Source organism: Hyla sarda, chromosome 13 (genome assembly GCF_029499605.1).
Source record: "Hyla sarda isolate aHylSar1 chromosome 13, aHylSar1.hap1, whole genome shotgun sequence".
NCBI lineage: Eukaryota > Metazoa > Chordata > Amphibia > Anura > Hylidae > Hyla > Hyla sarda.
Genome location: NC_079201.1, coordinates 27,606,009 through 27,623,562, shown reverse-complemented (window position 1 = coordinate 27,623,562; position 17,554 = coordinate 27,606,009). Strand labels below are relative to the sequence as shown.

General features: G+C 50.0%; 1 protein-coding gene across 1 annotated transcript; it reads right to left on the bottom strand.

Annotated features, from left to right (window-relative positions):
* Positions 1-1,271: 1,271 nt before the first annotated feature.
* Positions 1,272-9,100, bottom strand: DCXR (dicarbonyl and L-xylulose reductase). The gene is made up of 8 exons (XM_056550311.1): positions 8,946-9,100; positions 8,780-8,877; positions 6,258-6,412; positions 6,090-6,132; positions 5,912-6,011; positions 5,531-5,595; positions 5,107-5,224; positions 1,272-1,998 (listed from the first exon to the last, which is right to left on the bottom strand). Exons 1-8 carry the CDS (start codon positions 8,995-8,997, stop codon positions 1,895-1,897), a joined length of 735 nt encoding a protein of 244 aa, XP_056406286.1. The 5' UTR covers positions 8,998-9,100; the 3' UTR covers positions 1,272-1,894.
* Positions 9,101-17,554: the final 8,454 nt, after the last annotated feature.

Here is a 17,554-nt window from a genome sequence, read left to right as displayed (position 1 = left end):
GGCGATCAGGGGTGAGAATAATGCGGCACAGGGGAAGGAAAGGGAGAAAATAAAATGGCACAAAAAAACCTCAGCAACAGTTCAGTTCACTGCCTGGTCGGCTGCCAGATCTGACTATTTTGCTCTATTATAGTCTATGGAGTGAATGAGTCTTACAGGGCATCTGGCCAGGCAGTGAAGTGCCCACTTCACCAGTTAACAACTCAGGACTGAGACCTGGTGCTATCCAAACTTTTGAGATGTCTGAACAACATGTTAAAAAAAGTTTTTTTGGGTGACAGTGCCCATTTAAAGGTGTATTCCGAGTTTATACATCTTATCCCCTATCCAAGGGTAGGGGTTAAGATCTATGATCGCAGGGGTCCCGCCGCTGGGGACCCCGGTGATCTCGGTGCAGCCCCCGGCATTCTGTGCCAGGCACTGCTTCAGAGACGGGGACGTGACGTCACGGTCATGCCCCCTAGTGATGTCACGCCAAGCACCCTCCATTCTTGTCTATGAATACCCCTTTAACAACATGCGTGTATAATACTGAGTAGCTTTTGCTCTGGACTGTTTTAAAGCTGAGTAAAAAGAAAATGCCCTTACATTTCTTTCATATGTTACTGTTTATTTGGAATAGCTACCCTAGTTATCATTCTTCATTCCTGTATACAGGCTGGTGTTTGCTGGGGCTAGTTTACTTTTAAGGGTACGTCCATACTAAATAATGTCTGCACGCCGAATTGTACTCAGGGATTCCGCTGCATGAACCTAAACATTGGTGTGAATGGGTTTTCTGCTGACCCAATTACAATATTGAATTTCTGCGGTGTAGAATTCTGCTGCCGAAATTCACACTCCGAAAGAATGAACATGTTCGTTCTTTCGGGGGAATTACACGCGGACCGCATTGCCATTAATGGTAACACTGCAGTTCTGCACAGTCCTAGCGCTAAAAGAATTCGGCGGCGCATGCTCAGACTGAATCTTCAAATAGAATTCCGGATCGGAAATCCATAGTGTGAACATACCGAGATGTATCCTAATGCATTTTATCTGGGCATTAAAGGGGTACTCAGCTGCTCAGTGTTTGGAACAAACTGTTCCGAACGCTGGAGCCGGCGTCGGGAGCTAATGACGTCATATCCCCGCCCCATCAATGCAAGTCTATGGGAGGGGGCGTGACGGCTGTCTCGCCCCCTCCCATAGACTTGCATTGAGGGGGGCGGCGTGTGACGTCATGAGGGGGCGGGGCTGTGGCATCACGGACCGTCGCCCGAACACTCCCCCATCTCTCTGTTCCCTCAGGGGCCTTATGAGGCGCACATTGTGCAATACGGACCGGATGTGTTATTATGTGACTGTAGACACCATTCACCTTCAGTAAAGATAGAGGGGGAGATTTATCAAAGCCTGTCCAGAGGAAAAATTGCTGAGTTGCCCATAGCAACCAATCAGATTGCTGCTTTCATTATTTACAAGGCCTCTGCAAAATGAAAGAAGCGATCTGATTGGTTGCTATGGGCAATCTCTCCCTGTACAGTTTGGAGACAAGAGACAATACATTATAAATCTAACCACGTTGCTCTGGGCTCCTCCCCAAACCCGAGGCCATCTACTCAATTATCCAGGCCCCAGAGTGTTTCCAGTAATGGTTTATTGATCATCTTGTGAGGCGGGCAGAGCTGCGATCCATTCGCTGGTCCTACAGATATATACGTTTTCATTACATAACCTTGTCCTGGCTATAATCACATTTCCTCTCACAGGGAAAGCCTAAAGGACAAACAAATCTATCCAGCATCAGGGGCTGAGCTGAGGCACAATATCTTCTATCTGAAAGCTTCCAGGGTTGTTTTACAGCACAGACACCGCGGTTCTCCGCCAAGCTGAGGAATCAGTTTTCTGTCGGTCAGGTTACCAGGTATCCTCCATCCACAGGGAGACACGAGCCGGTGATCATGGCACTTTTATCACTGAGCAAGAAGAGAATGCTGTGAACCACCTCCTCCACCTCTGAAAGACAGCAAGAAACAGCACATGAGCTGCCCATACAAGGGTTAACAAGGGTAGTTTACCCCGACCCAGAGTACCCTTATTATACAGTGATCCCTCAAGTTACACTATTAAAGGGGTACTCCACTGGAAAACCTTTTTTTTAATGAACTGGTGCCAGAAAGTTAAACAGATTTGTAAATTACTTATATTAAAAAATCTTAATCCTTTCAGTACTTTTTAGCAGCTGTATGCTATAGAGGAAAATCTTTATTTTTTATTTTTTGTGTTGTCCACAGTGCTCTCTGCTGACACCTGATGCCCGTGTCAGGAACTGTCCAGAGCAGGAGAAAATCCCCATAGCAAACCTATGCTGCTCTGGGAGGTTCCTCATACGGACAGAGGTGTCAGCAGAGAGTACTGTGGTCAACACCAAAAAGAAATTCAAAAAGTAAAGAATACAGCTGCTAAAAAGTACTAAAAGGATTACGACTTTTAATAGAAGTAACTTACAAATCTGTTTAACTTTCTGACACCAGTTCATTAAAAAAAAAAAAGGTTTCCACCAGAGTATCCCTTTAACCCTTCCAGTACTTGTCAGCATCAGTATGTTCCAGAGGAAGTTCTTTTCTTTTTAATTTCATTTCTGTCTGACCACAGTGCTCTCTGCTGACACCTCTCTCCATTTTAGGAACTGTCTAGAGCAGGAGCAAATCCCCATAGCAAACCTCTTCTGCTCTGGACAGTTCCTGACATGGACAGAGGTGTCAGCAGAGATCACTGTGGTCAGATAGAAAAGAAATTCAAAAAGAAAAGAACTTCCTCCAGCTGATAAGTACTGGAAGGATTACGATTTTTTAATAGAAGTAACATACAAATCTGTTTAACTTTCTGGCACCAGTTGATTTAAAAAAAATGTTTTCCAGTGGAGTACCCCTTTAATCCGTTCCAGGACGACCATTGTATGTTGAAACCATAACTCTTGTTATTGGTTCTGAAACTCCCAAAATGTCATCCACAAATAGGAAAAATTGAGGATTAATGACAAATAAATAGATAACTAATAGAGATAAATCAAGTCCTTATAAATAAAGGTAATAAAGATCTGCTGGGAGCTGTAATCACTGTGTATGTAGAGGACAGGAGCTTCTTCAGGGTCCTGTACAGAACACACAGGCCCTCATTTACTATTCTAAACCCGACTTGTTTTGTCAGGTTTTTTTGTCGCATCTTTGTCTGCGCCATGTCGCAGACATCGTGCGCCAGTCTGCGACACGATGCAACATTTTTTCCCGGGCGTACCCGATGTGGATTCTCCCAAACCCGGAAAAGGGGCGTAACCCGACATTTCTGAGCTTTCCCACGTATTTATAAAGGTTTCCAACCCGAATTTGTTGAATTGTTGTGGATTTTTTCCGACAACTCAGAGGAGTTGGAAACCAAAACCTACAAAACCCACGTGCGACAAACAGGATGCGACATAATAATAAATACCAGGGGAAAAAAGCAGTCGGGTAAGAAAGCAAGATAGACTTACAACCCGATTTTCTAAGTAAATGAGGGCCACAGTGTCCATAAAAAGGAAAATGGAGCCGCCCTCACCTGGTGACCAAAGGAGCAGCTAACCGTGGTACAGGTAAAGAGTAGTACAGAACATGTAATACCTTCCTGTACTGTAGGGAGGCGCTACCATTGACACATTTTGCAGATCTGGTATGTCTGTACATTGTATAGTGAGTCTGGTTTCAAGTTACAATGGTTCAGAAAAGCCCATTTAACCTGAGGCCATTGTAAGTTGAGGGATCCCTGTACTGCTTGATCAATTTCAACTTCTATCATACACTGAATAAATATAGCTGTCTGGCTGCTCTATAAAATCCATATGCATTAAAGCGCAACTGTCATGAAATTTTGGTGCAATAACCTGCATATAGCCTTTGTACTGTGTGCAGGTGGAGTGTATAGCAATATTTTTACCTGAAATTAACAGGCTTTCATGACGCCAAAAAATGCTTTTATTCAAAGCCACTGACGGTCGGATAGGCGTGGCACGAGGTACGCAATGCCCGCCGCCGCCACGCCCACCCCCACACCTACCCTGTATGTCCGTGCTGGGACCTCTGTGTGATTGACACACAGGTCCCAGTGCATGCGCCCATCAGCTAATCTAACCTGCGCGCCGCTGTGTGTCATCCAGCAAGCGCTCGCTCGCTCCTGCCGCCATCTACCTCCTCAGTGCGCCTGCGCAGTGCTAGGTGCAGAGAGCACGATTCTTCTCTGCACCTAGTATCGAGAACTAACCTGATTGCGCGCTGCTCTGCGCAGGCGCACTGAGGAGGATGATGGCAACGGGAGCGAGCGCTTGCTGGATGACACACAGCGGCGCGCAGGTTAGATTAGCTGAAGGGCGCATGCACTGGGACCTGTGTGTCGGCGGCGGGGCATCGCGTACCTCGCGCCACGCCTATCCGACCGTCAGTGGCTTTGAATAAAAGCCTTTTTTGCAGTCATGAAAGCTGCCAAATTTCAGGTAAAAATATTGCTATACCCACCACCTGCACACAGTACAAAGGCTGTGTGCAGGTTATTGCACCAAAATTTCATGACAGTTGCGCTTTAATAACATATCAGGTGCTGATGTATGGTCCATAAACATTAAAGGGGTACTCTGCTGCTCAGCGTTTGGAACAAACTGTTCCGAACGCTGGAGCCGGGAGCTCGTGAGGTCATAGCCCCGCCCCCTAATGACATCACACCCCACCCCCTCAATGCAAGTCTATGGGAGGGGGCGTGACGGCTAAAGTTGGAATTCACCTGGAGTACCAATTTATTGTTGTCTATATCCTATGGCTCCATTCACACGGCAGAATTTCCGCTTGCGGAATTCCGCCTCCAATGAAAGCCCATAGACTTGTGGAAATTCAGAAGTGTGAATGTGAGTGCGGAATCCAATAGAAGTCTATGGGCTTTCATTTGAGGCGGAATTCCGCAAGCGGAAATTCTGCCGTCTGAATAGACCCTAAAAGTCCTAGATTCTCCTAGGGGAAGTAAAAGTACTAAAATTGGATGTTACTCTACATTTCTTTTGCAAAATCCCTGCGGGTTCTGTGATCATTTGAGACTACTCACCTGCAAAGCGACCTAAGGGGATTCGATTCAGCATCGGAGCAGCTTTGTGAGCGTCACTCCAGTTAGCGCGTCCCATGTTGGTCATCACTACGGTGGGATTCACACAATTTACACGAATCTGAAAACAAATATTGTATAACACAGAGGAGGAATCCGCTGTATTGCAGAGAGACCTGTGAGAGTTGTCCTTCTGGGCAGTTTATATTACGGTAAGTTATTTGTTAGATATACCCTACTGAGGATGTATCCAAGGAACAATCTATACAGTTAATTGTTAAAGGGTAAGTCTGGTGCTTGTCTGGCAGTGGTGGAATAAGTACAGCTGATGACATCACTACAGGATGTGATATCGAAATATGGAATTGTCACTTGTTATCATGGGGAAGGTATCAATTTACACAATTAATTAAAAACAGATACTTACCTTCTTGGGTCCCAGTTCAAGAGCCATCGTCTTAGTTAACATGTCGAGAGCTCCTTTGGTGGCACCTGTGGATATAAAAAGTTACTCTGAATGTTTCATTTAAGGGCTGAGGCTCCTATCTGGCGATTGAAGAAACTGGCGCTTGGTCAGAACAGCCAATTGATAAAAATGGTCATGCTTTTACTCTCGGTCCAATGATGTCCCCCTCTCAAAGTGCGCAAAATGAGCTCATTGTAGAGGCATTTACACTACCCAAAAGTAGCCTCTTACAGATTTCTATACGGCAGTGAAGGAAGCACTTTTTCGCTTTCTTGTGGCAGGACCCCATCCCCCCAAAAAATCCTTTACGCCTATATCCTGAGAGCACAATGTTCTACCTACAATAGACAGAGTGGTTCTGTAACGCTACTTGTGATGCTTGGCTGGACACGTTGACAATGGCTCCACCAACTCCGCGCTCAATCATCTGACGGGCAACAATCTGGAGGGGAATACAAGAGGGATTCACAATGGGGACCTCAATGTCTCTGTACTGAGCTGTACTGTGCCAATGGCTCACCTGTGACACCAAGATGGCCGCTCTCACATTCACATCAAAGCTCCTAGAAAATATCACGTACATGAGAGAAAACATCATAGCGGGAGCTGCCATTACAGTCATCACTTATATGGAGACATGCAGGACATATACTTATGTATATAATGTAGAAACCAGACGAGAATTTACCTGTCAAATGCTTCCTGTGTGACTTCAAGAAAAGGCTGAAGCAAAGCTACCCCGGCATTATTTACCAGAAGGTCCACCGCTCCAATATTACCCAAGGAGGCCTCTGTCGCTGACCAGTCCCCCAAGTCCACGCACACAGTCTCCACTCCTGGGCACTGTGGGTAGAAAAGTCTTCTGTATTGAGCAGTGATCTACAGACTGTGGCTTAAAAACTGTGGTCTACACACTATAGTCTACAAACAGTGGTCTACAAACTGATCTACAGACTGTGGTCTACCAACTATGGTCTACAGACTGTGGTCTACAAACTGATCTACAGACTGTGGTCTACAAACTATGGTCTACACACTGTGGTCTACACACTGATCTACAGACTATGGTCTACAAACTGTGCTCTACACACTGGTCTACCAACTATGGACTACAAAATGTGGTCTACAAACTGATCTACACACTGTGGTCTACAAACTGATCTACAGACTATGGTCTACAAACTGTGCTCTACACACTGTGGTCTACCAACTATGGACAACAAAATGTGGTCTACAAACTGATCTACAGACTGTGGTCTACAAACTATGGTCTACACACTGTGGTCTACAAACTATGGTCTGCAAACTATGGACTACAAAATGTGGTCTACAAACTGATCTACACACTATAGTCTACAAACTGATCTACACACTATAGTCTACAAACTGATCTACACACTATAGTCTACAAACTGATCTACACACTATAGTCTACAAACTGATCTACAGACTATGGACTACAAACTGTGGTCTACAAACTGGTCTACAGACTTTGGTCTAGAAATTGTGGTCTACAAACTGTGGTCTACACACTCAAAGATGCCAAGGAAGTGCCCCTGATACTGCAAGTGCCCTATACCAGCATCACTGGTGCCTTGTTCAGGTATTAGAATCACCTCCTGGACCACTAGAGAGAAGAACCATGTGACTACCACCCAGGCCCTCAAGAGGACAAATATCATATCGAAATTAGATCTGGATCCACTAGAGGGCAGTATAATAATGTGATTACCTCCCGGGCCGCTGGAGGGCAGTATAATAATTTGATTACCTCCCGGCCCACTAGAGGCCAGTATAATAATGTAATTACCTCCCGGCCCACTAGAGGGCAGTATAATAATGTGATTACCTCCCGGGCCGCTAGAGGGCAGTAAAATAGTGTGATTACCACCCGGCCGCTAGAGGGCAGTATAATAATGTGATTACCTCCCGGGCCGCTAGAGGGCAGTATAATAATGTGATTACCTCCCGGGCCGCTAGAGGGCAGTATAATAATGTGATTCCCTCCCGGGCCGCTAGAGGGCAGTATAATAATGTGATTCCCTCCCGGGCCGCTAGAGGGCAGTATAATAATGTGATTACCTCCCGGGCCGCTAGAGGGCAGTATAATAATGTGATTCCCTCCCGGGCCGCTAGAGGGCAGTATAATAATGTGATTACCTCCCGGGCCGCTAGAGGGCAGTATAATAATGTGATTACCTCCCGGGCCGCTAGAGGGCAGTATAATAATGTGATTACCTCCCGGCCGCTAGAGGGCAGTATAATAATGTGATTCCCTCCCGGGCCGCTAGAGGGCAGTATAATAATGTGATTACCTCCTGGGCCGCTAGAGGGCAGTTTAATAATGTAATTACCTCCCGGCCCACTAGAGGGCAGTATAATAATGTGATTACCTCCCGGCCGCTAGAGGGCAGTATAATAATGTGATTACCACCCGGCCGCTAGAGGGCAGTATAATAATGTGATTACCTCCCGGGCCGCTAGAGGGCAGTATAATAATGTGATTACCTCCCGGGCCGCTAGAGGGCAGTATAATAATGTGATTCCCTCCCGGGCCGCTAGAGGGCAGTACAATAATGTGATTACCTCCCGGGCCGCTAGAGGGCAGTATAATAATGTGATTACCTCCCGGGCCGCTAGAGGGCAGTACAATAATGTGATTACCTCCCGGGCCGCTAGAGGGCAGTATAATAATGTGATTACCTCCCGGGCCGCTAGAGGGCAGTATAATAATGTGATTACCTCCCGGGCCGCTAGAGGGCAGTATAATAATGTGATTACCTCCCGGGCCGCTAGAGGGCAGTATAATAATGTGATTACCTCCCGGGCCGCTAGAGGGCAGTATAATAATGTGATTACCTCCCGGGCCGCTAGAGGGCAGTATAATAATGTGATTACCTCCCGGGCCGCTAGAGGGCAGTATAATAATGTGATTACCTCCCGGGCCGCTAGAGGGCAGTATAATAATGTGATTCCCTCCCGGGCCGCTAGAGGGCAGTACAATAATGTGATTACCTCCCGGGCCGCTAGAGGGCAGTATAATAATGTGATTACCTCCCGGGCCGCTAGAGGGCAGTACAATAATGTGATTACCTCCCGGGCCGCTAGAGGGCAGTATAATAATGTGATTACCTCCCGGGCCGCTAGAGGGCAGTATCATAATGTGATTACCTCCCGGGCCGCTAGAGGGCAGTATAATAATGTGATTACCTCCCGGGCCAGGCTCTCCAGGTCCTCAGAGCTCCTGCTCAGGGCGACCACCTCTGCCCCGGCCGCCCGCAGCGCCTTCACTGTGCTCCGCCCGATCCCTGAAGGGAGAAGCCGTAGTCACTCACTGCACTGCCGGCACCTTAGATCCCTCCGGCCCCGCACTCACCCTTCCCAGCCCCGGTGACCAGGGCTCGGTGTCCCGCGAAGCTGATCTCCATCCTGGCGGCAGTGAGGGGAATGGGGGAGGAACCGCGGATGTTTATTAACTAGAGGAGCGGAAAATGGCAACTCTGCAGAAAGTGAGGAAGACCGCCCTGTAACCTGTATACAAGGGGTGTGTTATACCAGGGGACTGCAGGATAAGCCATTGCTTCCCTGTATACAGCCATTGCCTCCCTGTATACAGTCACTGCCTCCCTGTACTGCCCCCCCCCTGTATACAGTCATTGCCTCACTGTACTGCCCCCCCCTGTATACAGTCATTGCCTCCCTGTACTGCCCCCTGTATGCAGCCATTGCCTCCCTGTACTGCCCCCTGTATACAGCCATTGCTTCCCTGTATACAGTCACTGCCTCCCTGTACTGCCCCCCCCTGTATACAGTCATTGCCTCACTGTACTGCCCCCCCCCTGTATACAGTCATTGCCTCCCTGTACTGCCCCCTGTATGCAGCCATTGCCTCCCTGTACTGCCCCCCCTGTATGCAGCCATTGCTTCCCTGTATACAGCCATTGCCTCCCTGTACTGCCCCCGCTGTATGCAGTCATTGCCTCCCTGTATACAGTCATTGCCTCCCTGTACTGCCCCCGCTGTATACAGTCATTGCCTCCCTGTACTGCCCCCTGTATACAGTCATTGCCTCCCTGTATGCAGCCATTGCCTCCCTGTATACAGTCATTGCCTCCCTGTACTGCCCCCCCTGTATACAGTCATTGCCTCCCTGTACTGCCCCCTGTATACAGTCATTGCCTCCCTGTATGCAGCCATTGCCTCCCTGTATACAGTCATTGCCTCCCTGTACTGCCCCCCCTGTATACAGTCATTGCCTCCCTGTACTGCCCCCTGTATACAGTCATTGCCTCCCTGTACTGCCCCCTGTATACAGTCATTGCCTCCCTGTACTGCCCCCTGTATACAACCATTGCCTCCCTGTACTGCCCCCTGTATACAGCCATTGTCTCCCTGTACTGCCCCTGTATAGTCATTGCCTCCCTGTACTGCCCCCCCCTGTATACAGTCATTGCCTCCCTGTACTGCCCCCTGTATACAACCATTGCCTCCCTGTACTGCCCCCTGTATACAGCCATTGCCTCCCTGTACTGCCCCCTGTATACAGCCATTGCCTCCCTGTACTGCCCCCTGTATACAGTCATTGTCTCCCTGTACTGCCCCCTGTATACAGTCATTGCCTCCCTGTACTGCCCCCTGTATACAGTCATTGTCTCCCTGTATTGTCCCCTGTATACAGCCATTGCCTCCCTGTACTGCCCCCTGTGTATACAGTCATTGCCTCCCTGTACTGCCCCCTGTATACAGCCATTACCTCCCTGTATACAGTCATTGCCTCCCTGTACTGCCCCCCTGTATACAGTCATTGCCTCCCTGTATGCAGCCATTGCCTCCCTGTATACAGTCATTGCCTCCCTGTACTGCCCCCCCTGTATACAGTCATTGCCTCCCTGTACTGCCCCCTGTATACAGTCATTGCCTCCCTGTATGCAGCCATTGCCTCCCTGTATACAGTCATTGCCTCCCTGTACTGCCCCCCCTGTATACAGTCATTGCCTCCCTGTACTGCCCCCTGTATACAGTCATTGCCTCCCTGTACTGCCCCCTGTATACAGTCATTGCCTCCCTGTACTGCCCCCTGTATACAACCATTGCCTCCCTGTACTGCCCCCTGTATACAGCCATTGTCTCCCTGTACTGCCCCTGTATACAGTCATTGCCTCCCTGTACTGCCCCCCCCTGTATACAGTCATTGCCTCCCTGTACTGCCCCCTGTATACAACCATTGCCTCCCTGTACTGCCCCCTGTATACAACCATTGCCTCCCTGTACTGCCCCCTGTATACAGCCATTGCCTCCCTGTACTGCCCCCTGTATACAGCCATTGCCTCCCTGTACTGCCCCCTGTATACAGCCATTGCCTCCCTGTACTGCCCCCTGTATACAGCCATTGCCTCCCTGTACTGCCCCCTGTATACAGCCATTGCCTCCCTGTACTGCCCCCTGTATACAGCCATTGCCTCCCTGTACTGCCCCCTGTATACAGCCATTGCCTCCCTGTACTGCCCCCTGTATACAGCCATTGCCTCCCTGTACTGCCCCCTGTATACAGCCATTGCCTCCTTGTACTGCCCCCTGTATACAGTCATTGTCTCCCTGTACTGCCCCCTGTATACAGTCATTGCCTCCCTGTACTGCCCCCTGTATACAGTCATTGTCTCCCTGTACTGTCCCCTGTATACAGCCATTGCCTCCCTGTACTGCCCCCTGTGTATAGTCATTGCCTCCCTGTACTGCCCCCTGTATACAGCCATTGCCTCCCTGTATACAGTCATTGCCTCCCTGTACTGCCCCTGTATACAGCAATTGCCTCCCTGTACTGCCCCCTGTATACAGCAATTGCCTCCCTGTACTGCCCCCTGTATACAGCCATTGCCTCCCTGTACTGCCCCCTGTATACAGCCATTGCCTCCATGTACTGCCCCCTGTATACAGTCATTGCCTCCCTGTACTGCCCCCCCTGTATACAGTCATTGCCTCCCTGTACTGCCCCCTGTGTATACAGTCATTGCCTCCCTGTACTGCCCCCCCCCTGTATACAGTCATTGCCTCCCTGTACTGCCCCTGTATACAACCATTGCCTCCCTGTACTGCCCCCTGTGTATACAGTCATTGCCTCCCTGTACTGCTCCCTGTATACAGCCATTGCCTCCCTGTATACAGTCATTGCCTCCCTGTACTGCCCCTGTATACAGCAATTGCCTCCCTGTACTGCCCCCTGTATACAGCCATTGCCTCCATGTACTGCCCCCTGTATACAGTCATTGCCTCCCTGTACTGCCCCCCCTGTATACAGTCATTGCCTCCCTGTACTGCCCCCTGTGTATACAGTCATTGCCTCCCTGTACTGCCCCCCCCCTGTATACAGTCATTGCCTCCCTGTACTGCCCCTGTATACAACCATTGCCTCCCTGTACTGCCCCCTGTATACAGCAATTGCCTCCCTGTGCTGCCCCCTGTATACAGCCATTGCCTCCCTGTACTGCCCCCTGTATATAGCCATTGCCTCCTTATACTGCCCCCTGTATACAGCCATTGCCTCCCTGTACTGCCCCCTGTATACAGCCATTGCCTCCCTGTACTGCCCCCTGTATACAGCCATTGCCTCCCTGTACTGCCCCCTGTATATAGCCATTGCCTCCTTATACTGCCCCCTGTATATAGCCATTGCCTCCCTGTACTGCCCCCTGTATATAGCCATTGCCTCCCTCTACTACCCCCTGTATACATCCATTGCCTCCCTGTACTGCCCCCTGTATACAGCCATTGTCTTCCTGTACTGCCCCCTGTATACAGCCATTGCCTCCCTGTACTGCCCCCTGTATACAGTCATTGCCTCCCTGTACTGCCCCCTGTATACAGTCATTGTCTCCCTGTACTGCCCCCTGTGTATACAGTCATTGCCTCCCTGTACTGCCCCCTGTATACAGTAATTGTCTTTCTGTACTGCCCCCTGTATACAGCCATTGTCTTCCTGTACTGCCCCCTGTATACAGCCATTGCCTCCCTGTACTGCCCCCCTGTATACTGCCCCCTGTATACAGCCATTGCCTCCCTATACTGCCCCCTGTATACAGTCATTGCCTCCCTGTACTGCCCCCTGTATACAGTCATTGCCTCCCTGTACTGCCCCCTGTATACAGCCATTGCCTCCCTGTACTGCCCCCTGTATACAGTCATTGCCTCCCTGTACTGCCCCCTGTGTATACAGTCATTGCCTCCCTGTACTGCCCCCCCCCTGTATACAGTCATTGCCTCCCTGTACTGCCCCTGTATACAACCATTGCCTCCCTGTACTGCCCCCTGTATACAGCAATTGCCTCCCTGTGCTGCCCCCTGTATACAGCCATTGCCTCCCTGTACTGCCCCCTGTATATAGCCATTGCCTCCTTATACTGCCCCCTGTATACAGCCATTGCCTCCCTGTACTGCCCCCTGTATACAGCCATTGCCTCCCTGTACTGCCCCCTGTATACAGCCATTGCCTCCCTGTACTGCCCCCTGTATATAGCCATTGCCTCCTTATACTGCCCCCTGTATATAGCCATTGCCTCCCTGTACTGCCCCCTGTATATAGCCATTGCCTCCCTCTACTACCCCCTGTATACATCCATTGCCTCCCTGTACTGCCCCCTGTATACAGCCATTGTCTTCCTGTACTGCCCCCTGTATACAGCCATTGCCTCCCTGTACTGCCCCCTGTATACAGCCATTGCCTCCCTGTACTGCCCCCTGTATACAGTCATTGCCTCCCTGTACTGCCCCCTGTATACAGTCATTGTCTCCCTGTACTGCCCCCTGTGTATACAGTCATTGCCTCCCTGTACTGCCCCCTGTATACAGTAATTGTCTTTCTGTACTGCCCCCTGTATACAGCCATTGCCTCCCTGTACTGCCCCCCTGTATACTGCCCCCTGTATACAGCCATTGCCTCCCTATACTGCCCCCTGTATACAGTCATTGCCTCCCTGTACTGCCCCCTGTATACAGTCATTGCCTCCCTGTACTGCCCCCTGTATACAGTCATTGTCTCCCTATACTGCCCCCTGTATACAGTCATTGTCTCCCTGTACTGCCCCCTGTATACAGCCATGGTCTCCCTATACTGCCCCCTGTATACAGCCATGGTCTCCCTGTACTGCCCCCTGTATACAGCCATTGCCTCCCTGTACTGCCCCCTGTATACAGCCATTGCCTCCCTGTACTGCCCCCTGTATACAGCCATTGCCTCCCTGTACTGCCCCCTGTATACAGCCATTGCCTCCCTGTACTGCCCCCTGTATACAGCCATGGTCTCCCTATACTGCCCCCTGTATACAGCCATTGCCTCCCTGTACTGCCCCCTGTATACAGTCATTGTCTCCCTGTACTGTCCCCTGTATACAGTCATTGTCTCCCTGTACTGCCCCTGTATACAGTCATTGTCTCCCTGTACTGCCCCCTGTATACAGTCATTGTCTCCCTGTACTGTCCCCTGTATACAGCCATTGCCTCCCTGTACTGCCCCCTGTGTATACAGTCATTGCCTCCCTGTACTGCTCCCTGTATACAGTCATTGCCTCCCTGTACTGCCCCTGTATACAGCAATTGCCTCCCTGTGCTGCCCCCTGTATACAGCCATTGCCTCCCTGTACTGCCCCCTGTATATAGCCATTGCCTCCTTATACTGCCCCCTGTATACAGCCATTGCCTTCCTGTACTGCCCCCTGTATACAGCCATTGCCTCCCTGTACTTCCCCCTGTATATAACCATTGCCTCCTTATACTGCCCCCTGTATACAGCCATTGCCTCCCTGTACTGCCCCCTGTATACAGCCATTGCCTCCCTCTACTACCCCCTGTATACATCCATTGCCTCCCTGTACTGCCCCCTGTATACAGCCATTGTCTTCCTGTACTGCCCCCTGTATACAGCCATTGCCTCCCTGTACGGCCCCCTGTATAGTCATTGTCTCCCTGTACTGCCCCCTGTATACAGTCATTGTCTCCCTATACTGCCCCCTGTGTATACAGTCATTGCCTCCCTGTACTGCCCCCTGTATACAGTCATTGCCTCCCTGTACTGCCCCCTGTATACAGCCATTGTCTTCCTGTACTGCCCCCTGTATACAGCCATTGCCTCCCTGTACTGCCCCCCTGTATACAGCCATTGCCTCCCTGTACTGCCCCCTGTATACAGTCATTGCCTCCCTGTACTGCCCCCTGTATACAGTCATTGCCTCCCTGTACTGCCCCCTGTATACAGCCATGGTCTCCCTGTACTGCCCCCTGTATACAGCCATGGTCTCCCTGTACTGCCCCCCTGTATACAGCCATGGTCTCCCTATACTGCCCCCTGTATACAGCCATGGTCTCTCTGTACTGCCCCCTGTATACAGCCATGGTCTCCCTGTACTGCCCCCTGTATACAGCCATTGCCTCCCTGTACTGCCCCCTGTATACAGCCATTGCCTCCCTATACTGCCCCCTGTATACAGACATTGCCTCCCTGTACTGCCCCCTGTATACAGCCATTGCCTCCCTGTACTGCCCCCTGTATATAGCCATTGCCTCCCTATACTGCCCCCTGTATACAGCCATTGCCTCCCTCTACTACCCCCTGTATACAGCCATTGCCTCCCTGTACTGCCCCCTGTATACAGCCATTGCCTCCCTGTACTGCCCCCTGTATACAGTCATTGTCTCCCTGTAATGCCCCCTGTATACAGTAATTGTCTTTCTGTAATGCCCCCTGTATACAGCCATTGTCTTCCTGTACTGCCCCCTGTATACAGCCATTGCCTCCCTGTACTGCCCCCCTGTATACAGCCATTGCCTCCCTGTACTGCCCCCTGTATACAGCCATGGTCTCCCTGTACTGCCCCCTGTATACAGTCATTGTCTCCCTGTACTGCCCCCTGTATACAGCCATGGTCTCCCTATACTGCCCCCTGTATACAGCCATGGTCTCCCTGTACTGCCCCCTGTATACAGTCATTGTCTCCCTGTACTGCCCCCTGTATACAGCCATTGCCTCCCTGTACTGCCCCCTGTATACAGCCATTGCCTCCCTGTACTGCCCCCTGTATACAGTCATTGCCTCCCTCTACTACCCCCTGTATACAGCCATTGCCTCCCTGTACTGTCCCCTGTATATAGCCATTGTCTTCCTGTACTGCCCCCTGTATACAGCCATTGCCTCCCTGTACTGCCCCCCTGTATACAGCCATTGCCTCCCTGTACTGCCCCCTGTATATAGCCATTGCCTCCTTATACTGCCCCCCTGTATACAGCCATTGCCTCCCTCTACTACCCCCTGTATACAGCCATTGCCTCATTTCCAGGAGCATGTAAGGGAACCTCCTGCTGCCATTTTTGCTCAGCCCGTGACCACATCCCAGGGGTCCGATGAGCGGTGCAGTTTCCCATAGTACTCAATCACACGTTATAAAAAGTAATAATCTCCGGTATCTTCATCTCCGGGCCCGGCTTGGGACACGGGCAGAGCTTAGTGATGTCATCGCTGCTGCTCCCTGCTGGCTCCTGCTGCTAGAGAACAGCAGCGGTGACGTCACTAAACTCCACCCGGGCCCCAAGTAGGGCCCGGAGATGAAGATACCAGAGAAGATTACCGGAGATCCCCCTGTACGGAAGGGGACAAGGTAAGTACTGTTATCTTCAGTGTCACCTGCATCTACTGGTACCGACAGGTTAGTGCCGGTGACACTGGTGACAGATTTCCTATAATGACAGTGCCCATTTAGGCATGGGGTGTGACAAGCTCCCGGCGACGGCTCCAGCGTTCGGAACAGTTCCAAACGCTGAGCAGAGTACCCCTTTAATGCCACTTTAGCAGAGCGCTCACCTGGCCGCAGGCTATCGTCACTAGGGTGTGAGAGGGATAAAAAATGAATATTGTGTCTCCTGTACGGACCCGGCGCTCACCGCTCACTCCTGAGTAGGATAGGGGGTAAGTTATAGATTGCGGGGGTCCGACCACTGGGACCCCATGCGATCTCCTGAAGGGGCCCCGGCAGTCCGCTGCAAAGGGGCGGGGGTCAGACATACATGGAGGGGGCGTGTTGACCGCGGCTTCCTGCGGGGGTCGGAACGGCGCTTCCAGCAGACTACTGGGGCCCTGTTCAGGAGATCGCGGGGGGTCCCAGGAGTTGGACCCCCGCGATCTATAACTTATCGCCGAACCATTTGTCCTTTATTCTATAGGGTCCGGCGACATCTCAATTCATTACAAAGAGGTGATGTTTAATATTTATTGCACATATGAAGGTAATGCATGGGGTGTTAGTAATGGGTTAAAGGGGTACTCCGGTGGGAATCTTTTTTTTTTTTTTTCTTTAAATCAACTGGTGCCTGAAAGTTAAACAGATTTGTAAATTACTTCTATTTAAAAAAAAATCTTAATCCTTCTAGTACTTATTAGCTGCTGAATACTACAGAGGAAATTCTTTTCTTTTTGGAACACAGAGCTCTCTGCTGACATCATGACCACAGTGCTCTCTGCTGACATCTCTGTCCATTTTAAGAACTGTCCAGAGTAGGAGAAAATCCTCATAGCAACCATATGCTGGTCTGGACAGTTCCTAAAATGGACAGAGGTGCCAGCAGAGAGCACTGTGCTTGTGATGTCAGCAGAGAGCTCTGTCTTCCAAAAAGAAAAGAGTTTCCTCTGTAGTATTCAGCAGCTAATAAGTACTGGAAGGATTAAGATGTTTTAATAGAAGTAATTTACAAATCTGTTTAACTTTCTGGCACCAGTTGATTTAATAAAAAATGAAAAGTTTTCCACCGGAGTACCCCTTTAACCCCTTCAGGACGGAGCCCATTTTGGCCTTAAGGACCGGAGCGTTTTTTGCACATCTGACCACTGTCACTTTAAACATTAATAACTCTGATGCTTTTAGTTATCATTCTGATTCCGAGATTGTTTTTTCGTGACATATTGTACTTTAACATAGTGGTAAATTTTTGTCGATACTTGCATCCTTT